This window comes from Thermobia domestica, chromosome 8 (assembly GCF_964235325.1).
Source record: "Thermobia domestica chromosome 8, izTheDome1.hap1.1, whole genome shotgun sequence".
Classification (NCBI taxonomy): Eukaryota; Metazoa; Arthropoda; class Insecta; order Zygentoma; family Lepismatidae; genus Thermobia; species Thermobia domestica.
Genome location: NC_137461.1, coordinates 26,976,620 through 26,999,102, shown reverse-complemented (window position 1 = coordinate 26,999,102; position 22,483 = coordinate 26,976,620). Strand labels below are relative to the sequence as shown.

Below are 22,483 nucleotides of genomic sequence, written 5' to 3'. Positions count from 1 at the left end.
TCTTACATGTTAGATTTAGATCCTTCTAACTACTATACCCTTCGACCAGACTTCGTATTTTTATTAATCTCGGGTTAGGAGTATATGCGTCATATCTAGATCTCCAATCGTTTGGTGAAAAAGTTTACTTCTAAGGCCTTGCAGTATTTCAGACGTTAAACTTTCTCGTCAATCTTAAACGTTGTTTTTTCTACACATTGCAACGAATGTTAGAATATTTATAATAAATAACTATCTCTAATAGAAATAAGAATACATTACCAATTTTCATGCCTCAAGGCATTTTTTTTAGATATGCAAGGACGTGGTTAGTCAAGTAGTGTTCTCCGGTCGCAAGTGGTTAACATTTTGGCTTCATAATACAGAGGTTCTTCGTTCGAACTCCTTTTCCGAAATTTGTGCATCTTTTAATTCTTTACTCTCCAAATGTTAAGATTTTTCCTGTTCAATCATTTGATGCTTCAAAAAAATTCTCCACCATCATTCGAGTGTGATGCTCGCAGGTTCGACTCAGAAACGTTTATTCTTATGCTTCATAAAATCAAAATTTTCCCCTTCCCTTAGACTATCTTTCCTGTTTCCAGTATCCCATTTTCTAAAAATTCCCTTCCCTAAAAGAGGGCGTAACCCTCTAACAGGGTGCTAGCCGTCGGCTAGCTAAGAGAAATCCTTAGAATATGGATACAGTCCGATTATTTATTTCTCCGTTTTAATGTTACGAATGTAAATGTTTCGCTCTCTTTGTCCCTACATTTGAATCTCCTTTCTTTGTCTCTCTTTTCCAATGTCGCCCATCACGAATCATCATGTCAAGGGACAAATTCCCAAGTTTTGAAATTAGATGTAATGCTCTACTAATGGGCCATCGTGACTCCCTATGGGCTCGTTGTTCGTAAGATGTGGACACTTCAAACAAGAAACATAGACACAAAAATCAGTACAGCAAACACTCATTCTAGAAATGTCTATGTCCAAAATGCTCTTCAAAGTGGGAGACCACTCACAGAAAAAAGCATGATATTTTTATAAACATTGAGCACGACTGTAACGTAAACCGTCATGACATCGTCAATAACCTAAAAACGCAGCACTAGTGTTAAATCATTCTTATAAAACTGACAGGGAGGAAAGTTTCTTGTTCCTTGACTGCACGCAGCCCACCTTGCTTTGCTGAATTTCTGGTTGCAGTATATTTTAGGATATGCTTTCCTCAGGCTTTCTAGGTAATATTAGATTTTTTAAAAATCAATTAGCCCTAATTATTACGTTTTCAATTATTTTTGTGTATACAAACCTTGCTTGAGAATAGTTTATTTGATTAGTGAAAACCGCATGGAAGTATGGCAGACGGTTCTCGAGATAATCGCGTACATATATACATACATACATACACACATACATAGATACATACATACATACAAACATACACACATACATAGAAACATAAGCAGATACATACATACGTACAAACATACAAATAATCAGATACGTACATACATACAAACATAAATTAATACATACATACATACAAACATACAAATAATCATAGATACATATATACATACATAGACACATACACACACACACACACACACAAACATACATAGATACATACATACATTGAAACATACATACATTCAAACGTACATACATACAAACATGCATACGATGAGACAGTGCTGACATGGTCACAATGTAGTACGGCCATTACTATCAGTGACCTAGTATATAAATACTAATTATAACCACCAAAGCCTCGACAGCTTCTCATTTGAGATTGATTAAGTACTCTCTACGGACCCTGCTTAGGCTAGAGAACAAACTGTTAGTGCTTCAACTTCCAGTTTATTGGTGTGATAGTGTTATATACAGTGTTCTGTAAGTGACCAGTTCTTTTAAACATGATTTTGTGTTTAAGTGTTTCAGTACATTTCCAGTGTATATTGCGACCAATATGCAGATTCCCAATAATGGTAAAAAAATAATCCTGTGGCATATTTTTTCTAAGCCACGGGAGTGTATGGTTTTGCATGTCTTCACATCATGCTGTAATCATGTGTGTACTACACGTGTTGGCTGTAAACAAATACAACGCAGACGACAGTACCGAAGAGGAGTCGCCCACAATCGCCAGCAGTCGGCAAGACGGAGATCACCGAAGGTAGCTGACATTTTAGGATAAAAGTCAGCAGCACGCCTCAAGAAGCATCAATCTATCCAGGTTGATCAAACCACGAAAGTCCTAAGGCGCCTGGCCATTGGGAACATCTTACCCTCTAACGACGCTTGGTCAATTGAGAGATACCCTTCCTAAAAGCCCTACAACGCTTGGTCATTGTGTTCCCTTTCTCTCTCACGACGCTCAGTCACCGAGAGACACCTAATCAAACAAACTCTTCCCCTCTCACGACGCTTGGTCAAAGAGAGTAACCTCACCTACAAAGCCCTACGACGCTTGGTCATTGGGTTCCTTAAACTTTCTTGCCTAAAATATTAGAGGAAACTACTTATTGCAACATATTTCTGTATTCAAGAGTATCTTTTATAATAAAAGCTAATGGGAAAATCCAATCTCCCGAGTACGATAATTGCTCTACCGTACATAATTTTACAATATAAACATACCTAGATACATGCATGCGTACAACCATACATACGAACATGCATAGATACTTACACACAAAAATACAAACACACATACAAAGGTTGTTCAGCTTGCGTTTGGCCGATTTCGTTCCTTGCCCCTCCCGGGCAGAATGGACTCACCCGATCTGGCTCGTGGCATCCTGCAGTGCAGTGGCTTCCTGGGAATGGAGAAGTTTTTCTGCGCGGACGACAATAACGCACAAAACAGGACCATCGTGGTGAGTGTTGTGTTAAATTTGTTTCCAAGTGTGTATGTTTCCGCTCTGTGACCAAAATGCCGCCCAAACTAAGCCGGTTTTGGAAGGCAATGTTGCGGATCTTTATGACGCCCACATTAGTGTTTCTGTCATTAGAAAACAGCGCAAGAAGAATGGTTGCAACATCAGTTTAAGTGGAATAAAAAAATGTTATTTAAAAGTACAAGGGCAACGAAGCTCCGCCATTTGGATCACCAACAAAGTTGCCTAGGAAGCGGGAATGCACCAAAGACACCTCCACCATGCAGAGGAAACTTCGCAAAATGGCAATGCAAGAAAATCCACCAACACAAAGGTGTATGGCTAATCGTCTTGACGTATCTTTGAGGACTGTGAGCCGGACGTTACACCATCAACTCAAGCTGGAAAAAGTCATGAAAGCTCGCGGCCATCTTCTCACGGATGCCCACCAAAAGGAACGAAAGTGTAACGCCCGGAAGCTGTACGAACGGCATCTGGCAAAACAAAGGTGGATGTACGTCGTAACGCTCAATGAAGGATGAATTTACTTTTCCGATTGCGGCAAACCAAGAGCCATCATGTACCGAGAGAAAGGCGCCAAGAATTTCAGAAGGTGGATCCGTGTCTGTAAAGAATCCTTCCCAAAAGGGTCCATGGTCGTTACTGGCTACTGTTACCGAGGTAAACTGAAGATTCGTAGGGTGGCGAAGAACTGCAAAATAAATTCGCAGTATTTTCAGGAGATGATCATGCGGCCGATCTACGAGCATGAGGTATTCCAACAATGTACGGAAATGATGCAAATCTGGTGCGCATTCACATGGACAAGGCCTCATCACATACCTCACGATCGTCCCTCGCATTCTATAGGGAAATGAAGGAGGCAAGTAGTATGCAGATGATACCTTTCAACGAGGTACCTGATAAATCTTCAGATGCAAGCCCTATGGACTACCGTGAATTTGGATTGCTGAAGCGGACTTTGGGAAAACGGCGTGTGACAAATGTGGAAGGACTTTGTAAAGCTGTGCAAAGGGAATTGGACAAGATTCCCCTCCCAGTTCTACAGAGAAGCCTATTACAGTGGAAATTACGCTGTCGGGCTATTGTTAGGAACCAAGGAAAACACATCGAGCACTTACGGACCTGACGCCATGGATTCTCCTAAATTCTTAGGTAAGTCGAATTTGACCAAATGTAGACTGAACAATAGGGTGGGCCGAAAACGGCCGAAAATTTTTTTTTTTAGAAAATTAAGATTGAGTACCGTGCAAAAGTTGTAAAGTGTTACATTATGTTTCCTCACCAAAATAGAGCCGGATTAAAAGATATTTAACCGGGCCCCGGGGGCCCGAAAGAACGCTAATTTTGAAAAAAAGAAGTAGCGACCAATGAAAATATTATTAAAATATATTTTTAGAAAGTTAAGTTTGAGTACCATGCACAAGTTGTATAATGTTATGTTATGTTTCTTCACCAAACAAGAGCCGGATAAAAAAGATATTTAACCGGGCCCCAGGGGCCCCAAAGAACATTAATTTAAAGAAAAATAGTTTCGGGCAGTAAAATATTGAAATATTTTTTTTTTTTTTTGAAAATTAAGTTTGAGTACCATGTAAAAGTTGTATAATATTATGTTATGTTTCTTCACCAAAATAGAGCCGGATAAAAATATATTTAACCGGGCCCTAGGGGTCCGAACGAACAGTAATTTTGAAAAAAAAGTAGCGACCAATGAAAATATTATTAAAATATATTTTTAGAAAGTTAAGTTTGAGTACCGTGCAAAAGTTGTATAATATTATGTTATGTTTCTTCACCAAAATAGAGCCGGATAAAAAAATATTTAACCGGACCCCAGGGGCCCGAACGAACAGTAATTTTGAAAAAAAAAAGTAGCGACCAATGAAAATATTATTAAAATATATTTTTAGAAAGTTAAGTTTCAGTACCTTGCAAAAGTTGTATAATGTTATGTTTCTTCACAGAAGCAGAGCCGGGAAAAAAGTTATTTAACCGAGCCCCGGGGGCCCTAAAGAACGTTTATTTAAAAGAAAGATAGTTGCAAATAGTGAAAATATTATTGAAATATATTTTTTAGAAAGTTAAGTTTGAGTACCGTGCAAAATTTATAATGTCATGTTTCCTCGCCAAAACAGAGCCGGATAAAAATATATTTAACCGGGCTCCGGGAGCCCGAAGGAACATTAATGCTGAAAAAATATTTTTGAGAGTAGTAAAAATATTATTGAAATATTTGTTTTCAGAAAATTAAGTTTGAGTACCGTGCAAAAGTTGTATAATGCTATGTTCCTTCCCCAAAACAGAAGCAGATAAAAATATTTCACCAGGACCTGCGGGTCCGAAAAGTGTTAATTTTTAAAAAAATATATACCATTATTTTAAGCATGTATAGAAAATTGGTTAAGATTCCTAATACTTTAACTTGACCCCAGGATTTTAAATGTTTTGATCTGATGTGCAACTCTTCGTCTGATTGGTGTTTAGTGGATATAATAGTACGGACACAAATACATAAGGTAAGATTGAAAAATTGACCAACAAACACCAAACCAACCCAGAACTCACCACGTGGAGATGGCTACATAGCGAGTTCCTCCCACCCACCTTCCTCTTACTTAAAGCTCCTTAATTGAATCTTGGAACAAAATATTGAGATTTATGTTCGAAGTTTGGTAGATACTTTCGGGCTTCCAGTTTTGCACGAATATAACCGTCTCGTGCAACACTACCGCATACTTCTGAAGAAGATTCTGTTACTACCTTTACACACCTTTCCAAAGTCTGTGTATAGAAGGGAAACGTGACAAACTGTGAAACCTCCTCTTTTCCATAATCATTTCGGTTAATTCTTCTGTTGATACGTTAGCCAAAATTGGAGGTTTCGTTCCTATTACTTCTGACCAATCGGTCAAATCGATATAATCCGCATATTCTTCAGTGCTTTGCCTACTGCAATTGTCAATTAGAACTATAGTTTGGTATTTTCGGCCATCAAAATAGACCCTTTAAATTAGTAGCTTTACACTCTAGACGGTTTCTTTTTTCTCTTTCTTTTTTCTTTCTTTTTTTTCTTTTTTTTTTTTTGCTAGTTTCCTATGGACTCTGGTTTTATCTACTACCTTGTCTTGGTTAATTTTGTTCAGTAAATTAATATCTTCTAAAACAGCGGATACAATTTTAGCAGCCGACTTATTCGAGACACCTGTTAAATCTTTGACGGTACTCATTTGTTTAGGGTTCACTATTGTATATTTAGGTTTACTTTAGATTTTATTCTCTAAACGATAGCTCCATGCGAACTCTTCATCGTCTGAATTCGGGGTGGAAGCACTTAATGTATGTTCCAAGTGCGTGATTGAGGCAAACGATTGTAACCCTCTTGTATTTGGTACCGCAGCATCATAATCGATCTGTGTGTCATACTTTCTTTTGAGCCTATGGGTTTCTGCTTTATCTACATTGCAACTAGTCATTTGTCTCTGATTTCTCTGATCTAATATAAGCTCCCACGGCGGTATTTAATTTGATTTATCACACTTACAGGTTACTCTATCGCAGCATTTGCAAGAGAAAATATCAAATAACTTCTGAGCACCGTTCTTAAATTTCTTTAATTTGGCTCTTAATGGAGGTATCTTATTTCTTAATGGGGTTAATGATCGTTTTGCATTTTGACTTGTAATTCAAAATCATATCCTTAATTCGAAGGCAAGACAATACAGGAAGAGAGGCTCGCAGCCATATCGTTTCTAGTTTATTTGAATTCAGCAATGTAAGCGCCGCCTCCGGAAAGCCAGTGTTGTGCATTTTGCATCCAGATGCGAAAAGGTGATATTCTCTTAAAGTTTGAGAGTTCTGAGCTGGGCTCAACACGAAGGTTTTTCGTGGTTAATATGGTAGTTATGAAAGGTAGTTAAGGTCTCAATAGCTACTTGCGTATATTAAAACCATGTATTTCATGTTTTATGTATTAATAGTATTGTCTGGAAAAATCTTCTTATTACCTAAAATCATTTTATTTCAACAAAAAATTAGGAACTTTAGGGCCACGGGGGCCCGGTTAAATATTGTTTTAAAATCAACATATTTGACATGGCTTCATTTCGTACCAATACACAACTTTTGACAACTACTCAATCCTGAATATCTGAAAAAAATTTTCGGCCCACCCTACTGAACAACCTCTGTACATACGTCTAAATACACATACAAACATACAAACATATACATATATAGGACAAACTGAGAACCTCCTCTTTCTGGAAATCATTTTAAAAAAATAACTTTTCATCGGTAAAAATTCTGTAATTGGCTAGCACCAAAATAAGCTCCTGAAGAATCCCGAATGAAACCGGCGAAGATTACCTATAAACTGATCTTATTAAGAATTTATTACCGGTGAATGTGTTAAAAGTTGATATATCAAAGCAATCTTTTTTGTTAATCCTTAATGGTGTATTTAAATTTTTAATATTTTTTTGTCAGTTATGGTCAATTTTCCTCTCTTCTCTTTAACAGAACACTTATTTAGGGTTAGTACTTTAAGTAGATATAAATATAGATACAAACTCAATATGTGCTTTTATCTGTCTATTCTATATATATATAGGTTAACCACAACGTTCATGACAACAAACTTCAGTCGCATGGTTTAATGAAGCGACAAGCGGGTGAAGATGGGGAAGAACAGGAAGATGAAGATGGAGAAGGAGAGGACAATGAAGGACAACAACAGGAAGAGGATGATGAAGGGCAAGAGGATGAAGACACGAAAGATGAAAATAAAAGTGGTAACAGCAGAGAGAAAAAGCATAAAGCTAAAAAAGGTTAGTATTATTAGGAAATTGCATCTTTCTAATTCTTTTTCCTAAATGGAATTAGGAATTTAACTTCTACTAGGCAATACAGGGCGTTCCGTATCATTATCTATGCTTTCACTACTAATAATCGGTCAAATCAGCTGTAAAATTCGTTTCTCTATACAGCCATTTTCTGGTCACAATTGTGCAGTTACGAAAAGCTAGCGTCTAACACGTACGTAAATGCACATGCTGTAAACAAAATGGGGGGAAAGATTATTCACCAATCATTGTACTATTCTTTTCCACTCTTCATAATCAGTCAAGATCTCTGACCGCGCTACTGCCGGTAGCTGAATGTTGGATTTTCTATCAAATAGTCCAACTGTTATTTTTGTCATTTGGAAATCATACATTGGATATCACAGTATCACATTGTGTGTATTACAATTACAGAATTATGAGTTATTAAGTGTACTAAGTTTGTTGCCAGAGCTGCTGTCTCTATTGTTACACAACCATTAGTAACAGTGCCTAGGTCGTATTCTGTCTGTCGAACGCTAAATTCAGTTAATCATACATTAGTCACTAGTTTATCAGGAGCGGTTCTGTAATCTATTCGCAAAGTCGCGTGCCTTTCCACGAAGAAAAATAATTAAGAAAAATGTAAAATTATACTTGTATACGAGTGACTTCTGATACTGAACAATCAATCCGTAAGAATGTGGAAGCAAACACCTGTATCATGATAGAGAAGGTTTACAGACGTTGCTTGAGAAAGGGCAAATAATAACTATAGGGGCTACTAGGACACTTAATTGGTCTATAGTATCAACTTTTCATGTTATTGTTATTAGAAACAAACACTATACCTTTTATTAAATATGTAGAGTAACCGTTGGTGTATTGGTACCGTTCTTGACTTGCAAACGGAAATTCCTGGTTCGAGTCCCCATCAGGTACTATTTTTTCATAAAACATTCGCTATCAAAGTTGGTTGAAGAAGTTACAAGACGAGAATCCGAATAAATAGTGTGTGCGTTCTTCATCATACAGAGTAATGATAAGTAGTTTTTATATTTATATTCGTCTCTCTCTCTCTATCCATCTTTCTTAAGGTCTCCTTATCATGTCTTGTATCTTTCTCTTCTCTCTCTTTCTCACATGCAAATACACAGTCCATGTAAAGGAAATACGTAAAGTTTCTTTTCTCCTGTGGGTTACTGAGTCTCAATCGAATCCCCGTGTCACTGCGACGACCCGTTTCAGCTCTAGCGTGTTCATTCTATCATTGCGAATACAACGTTATATCCGCAATAGGTGGAATCGAGAGTGGATATTCCGAACAGACAAACGTTCAGAAATGACTAGAAAATATCTCCTTTTGGGTTATTTCAAGACATTTTATTGATATTAATTTGACACAAAATTCGTTTCCATCCTATAATTCTTCGATTTGTTTTATCCACGTATGAACTGCGAAATATACAAGACTGAGTACTGTACCAGGTACCAACATCCATTTTTCCCTCCTCCTCACCCCTTCCTCCTCAACCTTGGATACGGAATGCAAGAACATATTTAGATTTTGATTATTGATTTCAGTATATTTGAAGCATCATTTCTCGGATCTAGGTGTGTGCGATATGACTATATATTGATATCGTCGATATCGACACTGACACATATCTACATTCGATATCGCAAATATATGAACATCGATATATCTATATCCTTAATTTTCGTTATCGATTTTGGGGGAAAGAATATGGGGCCACTAAGACTTGCGATCGACGACGAAACATACTAAATTTTTACAATAATACGAGAATACAATCTCGTATCTCCCAATGAGAATTTCTTTATTACCACAAATAGCAATGTAAATAGATTCACTTACAAATTTGCAATATTATATACTGTAATTTGTTAGGTGCCAAAACTTTTTTCTTCACCAGAAAAAAGTACTTGTCGAAAAAAAAAGTGCTTCGAACTTTGACCTAGAATTTATCATAAGAAAGTTTTTTTTGTTCCTCTCTCTCGGAGATTTTCATCCCATTTGGCTTTTGACACCGCTTATTGACAAAAAATGCACACATAACTGCTATATGCAGACATACTCTTAGGCAGAGCTCCTCCGTGGCTAAGCGGTTAGCGTAAGCGCCTTTGGCGTGGGAGACCCGGGTTCGATTCCCGGCGGGAGCTCACGTGGTTCGGATTCCACGTTAATCAGTAGGTCCACGTCTCACATAGCCTCGCTGCTGAAAGGGACGCTAAACTAAAATCAACTCAACAACTCATACTCTTAGGCAGAATCAGAGATTTGGAAAGGAAGAGTTTTCAGTAATAATAATAATAACAACAACAATATTATTATTATTATTATTATTATTATTATTATTATTATTATTATTATTATTATTATTATTATAACGATTGGGTTTACAAGTAGGATCCCATCTGTTTATCTTGCATGTCAGGCCCGCAAGTCTAATGGTTTCCCTTATTCTATGTTTGTCTCTCTTTCCGTTTCCTGTGGATGTATGTTGTTGTACCGCTAGGCGTTTATATTAAACCTTTACCTTATGTTACTTATTTCTTTTTTATGCATTTTTTTTAAAGGAAAGAAACTGCTTTCCTGTCATATCTATTTCTTAATATTAATTTCTTAACATTCATCTTGTTTCAACTGCAAGTAAGATCAGTTTGTAAGTTTTTATATCATCCATTTCCCTCTCAATCATTCTTAACAATTTATTTTGTTCTCTTATTTGAGTTCAGGCCCGCAACTAGGGTTTCTGTCACCCGGGGCAAACACACAATTCGCCCCCCCCCCCCTCCAAGGTTTAGTCGAAAAGTATGACTTACGGATTGCAACTGTAAATAACATTCTTAATGAAACCAGTTATATCGATTTTTAAGTACTTTAACCCTCCAATACGCGCGCGGGCTACCATTGTATCCCAGCGTTTTTATTTTCCTTGCCGCAAAGTAATTCGAGATGATAACTCAAAGGGTTCTGTGTACCTTTCTATCAACTATCATTCTGCGTGTTTAGGGTGTGGTCAAACGTAAAATCGAAAGGATCTCATTGTTATTCTGCTTGAAAGTTTCATGAGCTACATCTGTAGCCCGCGAGACTATTGATGTCACGGGTGTTCCAAAGCGTCAAAGTTTTTTCATTATAGTTTGAGTGTTGATCAGATGGTCAATGAGTTTGCAAAATGCCAATTCTGATAAGAAATGTTTTTAAAACCAATATTTACGATCCAAAATCATTGAGAACATAACAATGCAACAATGAAAAGCTTATTTTTATTTCTGTAAATTTTTCGATGTAATCCTTTGATGTGGAGAAAAGAAGAAAACTTTCCATCAACAATGAGTTGAGTTGATTTTAGTTTAGTGTCCCTTTCAGCAGCGAGGCTATATGAGACGTGGACCTACTGATTAACATGGAATCCGAACCACATGAGCTCCCGCCGGGAACATCAACAATGAAGCACACAAGAACTCCACACTATATTGTTATGTGTACCTCTCGAACTTGAGCACTTTCTCTACCTTTTGGGCACCTTTCTGTATACTTTCTCTTTCTGTATATATGCACCTCTAAGGTGCACACAAGTGATAGAAAAAACTGATTCGAGCAAAGCATCTCTCTTTAGAGTGCATTAACTAGAAAGTTCATTAAATATGAAAGAAATTGCTTCATAAAATATTAATAAATAGATCAAGATATTTAGATTATTTAATGTATAGTAAATATTATAAATTATAAACGATTAATGTAAAAAAATGATTGAAATTAACAATAAAGCATAATAAAGCATAAGTTGGACTGATAGATAACAATTCAAAATGCCTCGAAGAGCTCTCAAGCAAAACTAATAGATAAAGCTTCATACAGCCTTCACTCGCAAAATCTCTTGGTAGGCGTACAAGAAACAATTAAATACACCGAGGAGTGTAAATTATCTTTTCCGCCACAAAACTGCCCTCTAGTTTAAAAACATTACAGCAATTGCGTAACATTACAGGGGGCGCGTCTGAGCTACACTCTTCAACCACCAGCAAGCAACAAAAATCGGGAACTTTTCGCCCCCGCCCCTATTGATAACAGCGTTTTAAACTTCAGAGCTGTTCTCAATGGAATTATACAAACAAACAGCTCCTTGTGGTAGGAAAAGGAAAGGGGGCGGATTCTCTGTGGTCGCCAAAGGGAACAAATGCATGCAATATTAGGTTTTTAATGTAAGACATTACACCTACCTATTTAGATGACACTCTCTCTCTCTCTCTCTCTCTCTATATATATATATATATATATATATATATATATATATATATATATATATATATATATATATATATATATATATATATATAACTTTTGATTTCTTTTAACCTCTAGAATAAGTTCCTCAAGGGAAAGGGTGCGATTTTTAAAACAATTCATATATATCTTCTTTCCGGCGCCCCCTCCAACCACGCGCCCGGGGCACGTGCCCCCTCTGCCCCCCCCTAGTTGCGGCCCTGTTTGAGTTTGCCACACTGATATATATGTAACAAAATTGAGCTTTTAGAGTTGCCTATAATTGCAGGAAAAAGAGAATTGCAGGTGGTAATGCACTTTTTGAGTCGTGTATACATGTCCTATTTTCCAGCTTTTTCTACTTGTTACACGTGCTCACGTTTTCGTGCTCTGCCTGTTTAACTTTTTAACTCATTGTTTAATATCTTGTACACTTTGCTGTCCTGTTCTGCATTAACATATTTCCATGCCCTCAGTCCTCTATTTTCTGGAACATTTCTTCTGTAATCCATGGTTTTCCATTTGTGGTAATCTACTACTTCTACAGCCTGGTGAATGCAATGTTTAATATGCTCCCACAGTCTGTTACTACCTACACCTTCCCTTTCCTCGTTTAAGTACTTTTCTTCTAAGTATCTACTAAAAGATTTCTTACTTTCTCGTTTCTTAACTTTTCAGTATTCAACTTTGATGTGTCTAGTTTTCTTCTAGCTACTTCGGCCACCACAAGGTTAAGCTTAGAGAAAATGGAAGGGTCTTCGCGTTCTTCAACATATTTCGATACTTGGCTTGAATCATAACATAGTCTATCTGGTATCTTCTTCTGTCTATTGAGGATTTCCAGGTATATCTTCTTCTTTTGGACCGAGTAAACCAAGTGTTTCCAAAATTTTGCTTTCACCACTTTCTCTTTTAAGCAATTACCAACAATCGTTCCCACACCATAATGACAATCCTATTCATTACCTTGATTCTGAAAAATAAGCAATAATATATACGGGTTGCAAGGAAGCGAAGCTTCTTTTTCTCACTCACTATGTTACTGACCCTTTTCCATGACAACAATACAATGACTCGGAAATGATATATTTTGACGTTCTTCAGCAAGTACATTTCTGAAGTTATGAACGAAAAAGATATCACCCAGGGAATCGAAACATTATTCCAGTATGCGCCTGCTCAATGGTGTAACGTTTGAAAACTCAATGGTTGGATAGGAGTTTAGCGTCCCCTTCAGCATCGAGACTAGTGATGGGCAAAACGATTCATTTAGGAGAATCGATTCATTTACTTTGATTCACTAAAATGATTCGATCATTTAATTCGTTCATATGAATTGGTCGTCCGCACATTCCTTTCGCGCAAGTGAATTGGTTGGGAATGATTCGCTCATTGAATCAGTTAGGTTTTCGCGCATCTCTTTTGCGCAAATGAATTATTCGATCATATGAATTGAGTGGGAATTAATCGATCATATGAATCGCTTGGGCTACTGCACTTCTTTTCTGCGCAACTTCATAAATTCCTTGTGAGGAAATGCAATCTCGTGTATCATCTTTGCCGCATGACACGGACTGCGTTGTATTGGTGTGAGTGGAGTGACTCGGGAACTCGTAAGCTTCAGTGCAATTATGAAGTTTCAATAATATGCTGTTGCTCTACTTCCATTGTTGTTATTTTTGCATTCTGGTTTCATATTAGGGCTTGAGACAAAGACGTTGCAATCTCCATGTTTTTTCTGCCAACTTAAGTTTTTCGAAGAAATATTTTGTTGAAATATACTTCATAAGATTTTCACGGGATACGAGCAGTTATAAAAATTTATTTTCAAGCTCTTGCCTCAGGTGCGTGGGGTCCCTGGTTTGATCCACTGCTAAGTTAGTTTGTAATGTACATCATGATGTCCGTGGGTTTTGTTGGGGTACTCCCGTTTCCTCCCACACTCTCATTCTACCTATTCTTCCATCATCATTTACTTGCCTTAATCATTCATTTTCCTTAGGCTAAAGGACATAAAGTGGAACGTTAAACTGCAAGATTTCTATTTTATTCTATTATATTCTAAAATATGTTGTATTTTATTCTTGACTGGAAAAGATACTGATCTTCGAGATAGAGAAAAAGAGGGGGTTGACACATCAACATATATTTAATACTATTGTGATCATTTTAAAAGGTTTAGCTCGAGGAGACTTTGAATAAACGCGAAATGATATCTTAAAGTTTTACGTTCCATTATTTTTTCATCGTGTAAACTAAAGGAAATGATAATGTTAAGAATGAATGAAATGGTGAAATGAAGTGAGCGAAAACAAGAGAACCACGAGAAAACCCAACATATGGTGTTTGTCCACCATAAATCCCATTTGGCGCAAATAGGAGAAAGCCAGGGACAGGGGCGTCATTTCATACTTCGCTTGAGAGGGGCAAGAGCACCACCAACATAAGACTTTCACGTTTTATAGTAGTATAGTAGAACACAATCGATTAAAGTATATGTATTCCTCAAACTCTTGAATTGGGCAATTGCCCCCTCCTGCCCCCCTAAATGACGCCCCTAGGCAGGGACCCCATCCAAAAGAAGGGAACGCTTTACCACTGAGCCACCACTACTTCAATAAGCAAGAGGGGAACATATATTTGCGAAAATACTGGTAACCCCAGTTTAGCCCAATTTGAGAAATGCTCCGGGGGAAACTTCTTAGCCCGGCGGATTTTCTCCCCAGCCACCCATGGAATCATCAGTGTTTGTCTACATTACTAAGAGAAAACCATTAGTCAGTTAAATTTCAATTGAGTTGATTTTGAGTTTAACGTCCCGTTCAGCAGCGAGGCTATATGAGGCGTTTACCTACTGATTAACATGGAATCCGAACCACATGAGCTCCCACCGGGAATCGATCCCGGGTCTCCCACATCTCCTTGTTTACATGGAAGCTCAGAAAACCATTTGTATCTTCATGTCTGTCTCAATAGAAGTAAAGCGAAAAGTAGGTACCACTAAACTTTGTTCCATGTGGACAAGTGTTTCTACTGAAAGATGCAATACATTATCTTCCCAGAAAGATATTTGTTCGTCTTTCTATACACACACATATATATACATTTTTAAAATCAATTATGTACAGTACAAATAATTTACAGTGCACTTTTTCTGTGTAAGTACTATATTTACATTGAAAATAATATAGTGCTTTGAGTTGATTATGAAACATTAAAAGTGGCCTTTTTTGGCTAGTGTAGTTCAAAGTGAGGAAAATAATTTTATCCAATGCACGTACAGTATCTTAATAAAATGGATAAATGCTCATCAAGAGTATGTTGATATTAACTACGAAACCGTATTACACCTAATTGAGCAACACTGTCAGTACTTCACGACAAAAAGCAAGCAACAAGAAAGTTTATTCTGAAAGTAATCTGTTTCTAACAACGCGGCTTCCTTTCTTCGTAGGAAGCAAGCCTGCCACAGAGGAAGAAAAAACGCACGAATCTACGAAAGCAGGAAGAAAAAAGCACGCGTATGGTTTTCATTGTTTTTTCACTCCCTGTGAACTGCAAGCGCATTTGCACAAGCAACCCTAGCAACTCTCACACAAGCAGGCAGTTTGTGATTCTCAATTCATTTCGATCACGGCAAGCAATTCATGAAAAGTACAAATGATTCATTAGAAGAATCGATTCATTTGTGAAGAGAATCATAATTCATTTGATTCACACCATGATTCGTTCATAATGATCGAATCGTTCATGATCGACACAACACTAATCGAGACTATATGAGACATAGACCTGCAGATTAATGCGGGATCTGAACCAAATTCGCTCCTACCTGGAATCGAACTTAGGCCAATGGAGAATGTGCTAACGTATAGCCATGAGAGGAGATCTGATACAAATTCCAGGTGACCTGAGTGTTTGAACTGTGTCTACAACTCTAGCCATTGAACTTCAAAGGTTATTTATCTTCTCTTGTTGTAATAATAACAGTTACTGTTGTAAAATAAAACGGTTACAAAACATTTACTGTTGTAAAATAAATATTGGTTTCTTTGTTACTCATTGTTTAAAAGTAATTTTTGAAAATGTACGTAAAGGTCCTAGTTTCGGCATATTATTGTATCGAGACCCATTTTTATAGCAGCTATGGAATATAAAATATTATTCAACCTTTCACTCTATATACAAAGATAATTTAGATGGAAGTGGTAACATATTTAGGTAATGAAAATGAAATGTGTTACTCACGTAAACATGGTTATACTTCTTCGAAGCAGTCTTCGGCCGCCGGGTGAACATGTTTCCACATATTTGGCAGACGTTGAATACCGTTGAGAATCCTGTTTGTGAGAGGGTTTTAAGTTTACACAAATAATGCCTGGAATATCATAGAAACATTGTTCCAAAAGTAGTACTCTTATTTTTGAGAAGAAATAAAAATCGTGGCGATTCATACGTGGTGCTATCCAGAATTTTCGGGACTCGGGCCATCTGGAAAGTAATAATAGTAGTAGAGCTTTGCACCGATAGGAGGCAAGACTAGCATATCTGATGAGTGAGAGTGCACAGTTTCATGCAGCTGGGTTGCTGTGTTGAGTTTCCACAGTGCTTTTGATGATACTCTGTGTGGCGATTTGACGATGCATCCGAGAATAGAACAGCGCGTGTGCATCCAATTTCGTGCGAATCTGGGGAAAAGTACTACGGAGACTTTTGCAATGATTCAACAAGTGTTTGGGGAACACAGCATGAGCCGTACACGTGTGTTTGAGTGGCATGCTCGGTTCAGTGCCTGCCGTACAGACATCGAAGACGATGCCCACATTGGAAGGCCCGTTAGCCGCACAATGCCAGACATTGTTGTCAAACTTAAACAATTGGTTCGTGAGGATCGACGTCGAACCATTCACGATCTTGCTGATGAAATGGGATTGGTTACGAGACATGTCAACAAATTTTGGCTGTTGAATTGGACATGCATCATGTCGCCGCAAAATTTGTGCCAAGGATCTTGACTGCTGATCATAAGGCACAGCGTGTTTCAGTTTGCACGGAGCTTCGTCACACTGCATCTGATGATCCAACCTTCTAGTCACGGGTTATCATCGGCGACGAGAGCTGGATTTACGGTTATGACTCAGACAAAACAACAATCGTCGCAGTGGAAGAGCCCAAGCTCACCAGGACCAAAAAAGTCGAGACAGGTGAAGAGCCAAGTCAAGAGCATGCTCATCGTTTTCTTTGATATCAAGGTGATTGTGCACAAATAATTCAATTCGTCCCACCAAACCAAACAGTGAATTCCACGTATTACTGTGTCGTTTTGCGATGGCTCCGGAGACGACGGGCCGAACTTTGGAGACAAAGGAACTGACTGTTGCACGCTCTCACTGGTTGCTCACGACAATGCGCCCTGTCACACCACCTTGCTCACCAAGAACTTTTTGGCAAAAGAAAACAACATGGCGGTTGTACCCCGTCCACCGTACTCTCCGGATTTGGCACACTGTGACTTCGCTCTCTTTCCGAAACTGAAAAACAAGTTGAAAGACCGTAGGTTCGACACACCTGAGAGGATTCAAGAAGCATCGCTTTCGGTGCTAAACACCCTCAAAGAACAGAACTTCCAGAATACGTTTGGCCAATGGCAGAATCGCTGGGACTGGTGTCTTCGTGCAGAAGGGAACTACTTCGAGGGTGATGGCGGTCATTAGTCCAAAAGTACATTTTTGACCAGATGGCAGCACCAGTCCCGAATATTTTGAATAGCACCTCGTGTGTCGGGAATATGCCGTGTGCTGAAGTACTTCCCACAAGAGAGTCTTTACCGAATGGCACTATGATATCAGGCGTTGACGCGAAGCAGAATTGGTCCAGACTGGAGGTACCCCTTTAATGTTGTCCGCAAATGGTGACTCAAGTACGAGACATAGTACACAGAATTTACGATATTCGCTGGTGGCACTTGTTCATGATCGTAGGAATAATTATCATAATCTTATCGTTTGCTTACTCATGTTTCACTTTATTGGTAACGATGGATGGTGTTATTCACTTACCTAGTGTTTCAATTCTGGTTCTTAGTGTTTAACATTTATTTTGTCATTACAATTGTGTGCCGCAGAAAATCAACACTTTCCTGAGCGCATCGTTCAAGGTGTTAGCGTCACATCCCATCTATGTCACGTCCGCTGCACATCCCATCTATGTCATGTCCGCGCCTTTGTTATGGTATAAGATACCCATCTGGCTGTAAACGTACGCATACCGAGCTTGTGTGTTACAGGTAGCATGTGATACATTGACCCAGATGAAATATTCAGTTAATTCAAGTCACTGCACATTCAACGCCGATCATTCTACAGCATTGTCCACAGTCCTGCAAATGATGTTGATTCGTAGCCGTTCGAACATATCCACCATATTCTTTGTCTCCTCACTGGCGCCAGGCCTCGAATCCCGCAGGCGATCTTGCAACCGTCGATAAGGCAGAATTTTATCACCACAAGCCTTACGTAATCCTTTGTGGAATTTACAAACATTTCGACCTCGTGTCACCTAATACTAGACGTAAACAGTGTTCTGTACGAGTAAAGATTGTTTATGCCAATACGCCACATGTACTTGTCGACTTGAGTACTACGTTGTCCAGGAATTTACTACGTTCATCATTTGTCTTCCGGAGAAACGACAAACGATAATCATATTACAGTAATGTTGCCACTTGAATCTAAATGACCCTCGAAGTGAAGTATGTCGAAAACTATTAATACCATATTTTGTGCTACTAATGAAACGAAAGAGCACATTTGAAAGTTGAATTTTACATATTCGTAACCTTGGTTCGTGACGACAGATGACAGCACAAACGAAGTTTACAAAACGACGTCCATGCAGCAGAAACATTCTCTATTTTAGAAGATGAGAAGTGTTTTTTTCGGTGTATATTTGACAGTTCGTATTTTTTCCCTCTGGGAGCATATTGTATATGCCTCCACTACCAACAACTTCTGCATCACAGCTATGTTTACAATCATTAGTAGAGATTTACTGGAAGGCGTGTGGGACGAACTAGACTACGGTACGGATGTGTGCCGTGTAACCAGAGGAAGTCACATCAAATATTCGTAACAGTATATTAAAAACTTGGACAACTTCTGTATTATTTATGTATCATTCGTTATTGTATGTGTTATACATTCTAATACAGACCTTTTGAAAAGCGATGAATCATTTATAAGAACTCTATATATGCCCTATATATATATATATATATATATATATATATATATATATATATATATATATATATATATATATACACCTTATATATTGTAAAGTTCTGCTTGTGCAGGTATAGGTAGAGAATAGCTAGAGCAAATTACAATATGGAATCGTTTTTCCCACTACCGACTATCATTAGAAAATCTTCTATAAACAGTATATTACATATATCACTTTAATGTAATTTCTCTAATACTGGGTTAAGAGAGAGAACTAAGGCCCGAACAGCCTAGGGTAAGATGTCTACAGAGGTCCGAAGCAAGCTAGATAGAATAGATTTTAGGATCCCCAGTGCTCCACGCAAGCAGAGGAGGGTTAAGATTCACAGAGCTCCAAAGCAAGCCAGGTGACAGGTTAGGAGTCCCAACAAAGCGCCAAGCAAGCTGAGAAGGAAGAGAGGAAGCCTAGAGTTTCGAGGAAATTAGAGGCTTTTGGTTAGATATCTCATATAGCTCCGAAGCAAGCTAAAGGAGGGAGGTGACCAGTCGCAGAGTGGTAGTTGTCGCTGAAATCCTCTTGGTTATATAATTGCTCCAGGTGGGGCGGTGGCGTTGGTGTTCCTGCATCGTCGCATGACCAGTGGTGTCGCTAGTATGCCTGTTGTCTGCAGCTATAGTAATCCACAGTGAGACACAGTCAGTATAAGCACATGTAAATGTATAATATCTAAAGTAAGAAGCTAGCATTGAAAATAGGAACACTTCTGGAAATTTTTGCTGTTATGTTTCTGTTTGAGACTTAAAAGAAAGAGGACTTTTACAAAGCAATAATTTAAGTCAATTTTCAGAAGATTGAAGGAAAATGATTCACTGCGAGAACACTTAGCATTTCCAGGGCAATTCCTCATTTTCACCACAGCCGCCTAAAGACATTTAAAAGATCAAATTTAATTCAAATGTACTGGTAGTTATTGGTGCACCTCGGTCAGAAAATCCTAGATCCTGCCCTATATATGTGTGTACAGGATTGGGCAAATAAAAGTGGCCAAGAGAACAGACGTCCATGATACAAAGAAACGCAACAAAGGAAACGAAATAGCTGGCACCATGAAATTCATAAGCGAACAACTGACCACACTCTTGCTGGCACCATGAAATTCATAAGCGAATAACTGATCACACTCTTTCCACGAATTTGTTTTTACGAAACTTTCCACAACAAACACCCTCTGCTGCACTGTGAGTACCATCTTCACCTACGCACTGCTCAACTCACACTGATACAACCCGCAATAAGATCTGAAGCGGTGGTGTGCGTACACGTGGTGTGGTTCCATGGATACATTCAAGTCCAATCGTATCCACTTGTCCGGGCCACTTTTATTTGCCCTATCATGTATTAATAATACAGAGGTCCTTATTCGTTTCTTTAAAGTTTCATCACCTGATTCTATATAAGCACGAAGTTACCCATCAGAAAAATTAACTCTAATAAGTGGGACCAGAGTCGACCTTATGTTTTGAGTGCGTTTACAGTATACAATATGGATCAGAGGTACCTATATAGGTCGTAACTTGTTATAAATTAGGATATATTCATTTTAAATCGTAGTATGTATGAAGGGTTGAGTGCCATGACAGAGTATATGTACCAGGTTGAGAAATTTGATCGTAAAATTCAGCTTTTCCATATTTTAACAGCGCAACAAGAAATCACCGCCGTTCCAGCATTGAATGCTTCCCAGTAGGTTAATGTCTCCTTGGGTAAAGAATGAGGTGCGGTTCGTGAACCTAACTGAGAAATTTCTTTTTTGGTGTTTAGGCGACCCTGGTACTCAACCCTCCATATATGTTGAGAAGGAGATAGACACTCTATTTGGATAGCCAAGCGCCCGAGTCTCCAAAATTCTGGCGACGTCACTGTTTATCATTAGCAGTTGAATATGACTAAGATGTATATATTTTTTGTTTCAGGAAAAAAGAAGAATAAATCTTGCGAGAAGGCAAGAGGCAGAGGTAAAGGACTGGAAAGAAGATGTGGTAAAAAGGAAAACGAGGATGAACAGTAGGCTTAATACATTAACAGCAGAAGAAAAGTTATAAATGATTTGTAATATGATTTCCACACTTGTACTTCCCGGCTAAGATGGACCATTAAATCATAAAAGCAAAACGTACGCTCGTTTTATTACACAAAACCTTGCAAAAACCATAATTAATTTCCATAATTTAATAACAGGCTGCTTACAGAAATAAGTTTGTAATATGAACCTATTTATTCCATTATAGTATTTTAATGCTTTCTACTATGCTCCCTATTCTTTACGTCTGCCCATTCTTAATTTTTCATATTATTTGAACTAGTTATGTCAGTCGAGCAATAATTGATAAAGCTTTTACGTTTACTCTGAGTCAGAATGTTCTTTTCTTGAACCAACTAATGAACTGGCATTTATAACCTGAAGAATCAAAGATCATGCTACTAGTAAAAAAATACTCATATTTGGATAAATTTCGTTTTACACTAATTTGAGGATACTGACTTCAATAGAAAGAATCCGTCCATTAAGACAAGAGAAAAATCCACTTGATTTCCTCATTTTCTTCGCAACTTCATGGACGGATATGTTTTAAAGTAGTTTCATTCGAAGTTAACATCCTCAAGTTAGAATAACAAATGTGGTGAGAAATGTATCAAAAGTGGGCACTTTTACCATTGGCATAAGGGGTATTTCCAAGGATGTTATAAAATAGAGGATATGCCCATACGTATCTCCATTCTATTAAATCAATGAAGCCAAAAGACAACCGAGCATCGCCATGTCTGATTGGCTACTCTCATTTCCTCCATCGTCTGATTGGCTACTTTCGTTTCCGCCATGATTGTTGGCTCAAAACTTTTTCGATCCTATTGGGCGGAGTGGGCAGAGAAGGGGCGGCGAAACTGTGATGTATGGCTTCAAGATTTTGTTGTAAGGCAGATCCTCTATTTTATAAGATCCTTGGTACCAATTTTGTCGTCATTTTCTTCGTAGCTCTTTGGACGGATATGGTTTAAAAGTAGTTCCAAGATAATCTACTTGTATAGCAACGTAGTGTTTCGTAATTTTTAGATAGGAAGATTTTAGTTACTAATTGAATAATGTTTATAGGATATTGTTATTGTTGTTTTTGGTAGAAGGACAATACTACTTTAGATGCATTTTGATTTTTTTATTTAATAAGTTACATAGAGAAAAAGTTTAAAATAATATTTAT

At 37.9% G+C, this 22,483-nt stretch overlaps 1 protein-coding gene across 1 annotated transcript in view; it reads left to right on the top strand.

Annotated features, from left to right (window-relative positions):
- The window catches only part of LOC145691597 (uncharacterized), a 64,163-nt gene extending 42,769 nt beyond the window's left edge, over window positions 1–21,394 (top strand). The window contains exons 4-5 of the mRNA XM_081767000.1: window positions 7,498–7,714; window positions 21,200–21,394. Coding sequence (XP_081623126.1) covers window positions 7,498–7,714; window positions 21,200–21,294 — 312 coding nt within the window. The 3' untranslated portion in view covers window positions 21,295–21,394. The remainder of the gene's footprint in view (window positions 1–7,497; window positions 7,715–21,199) is intronic.
- The last annotated feature ends 1,089 nt before the right edge of the window (window positions 21,395–22,483 follow it).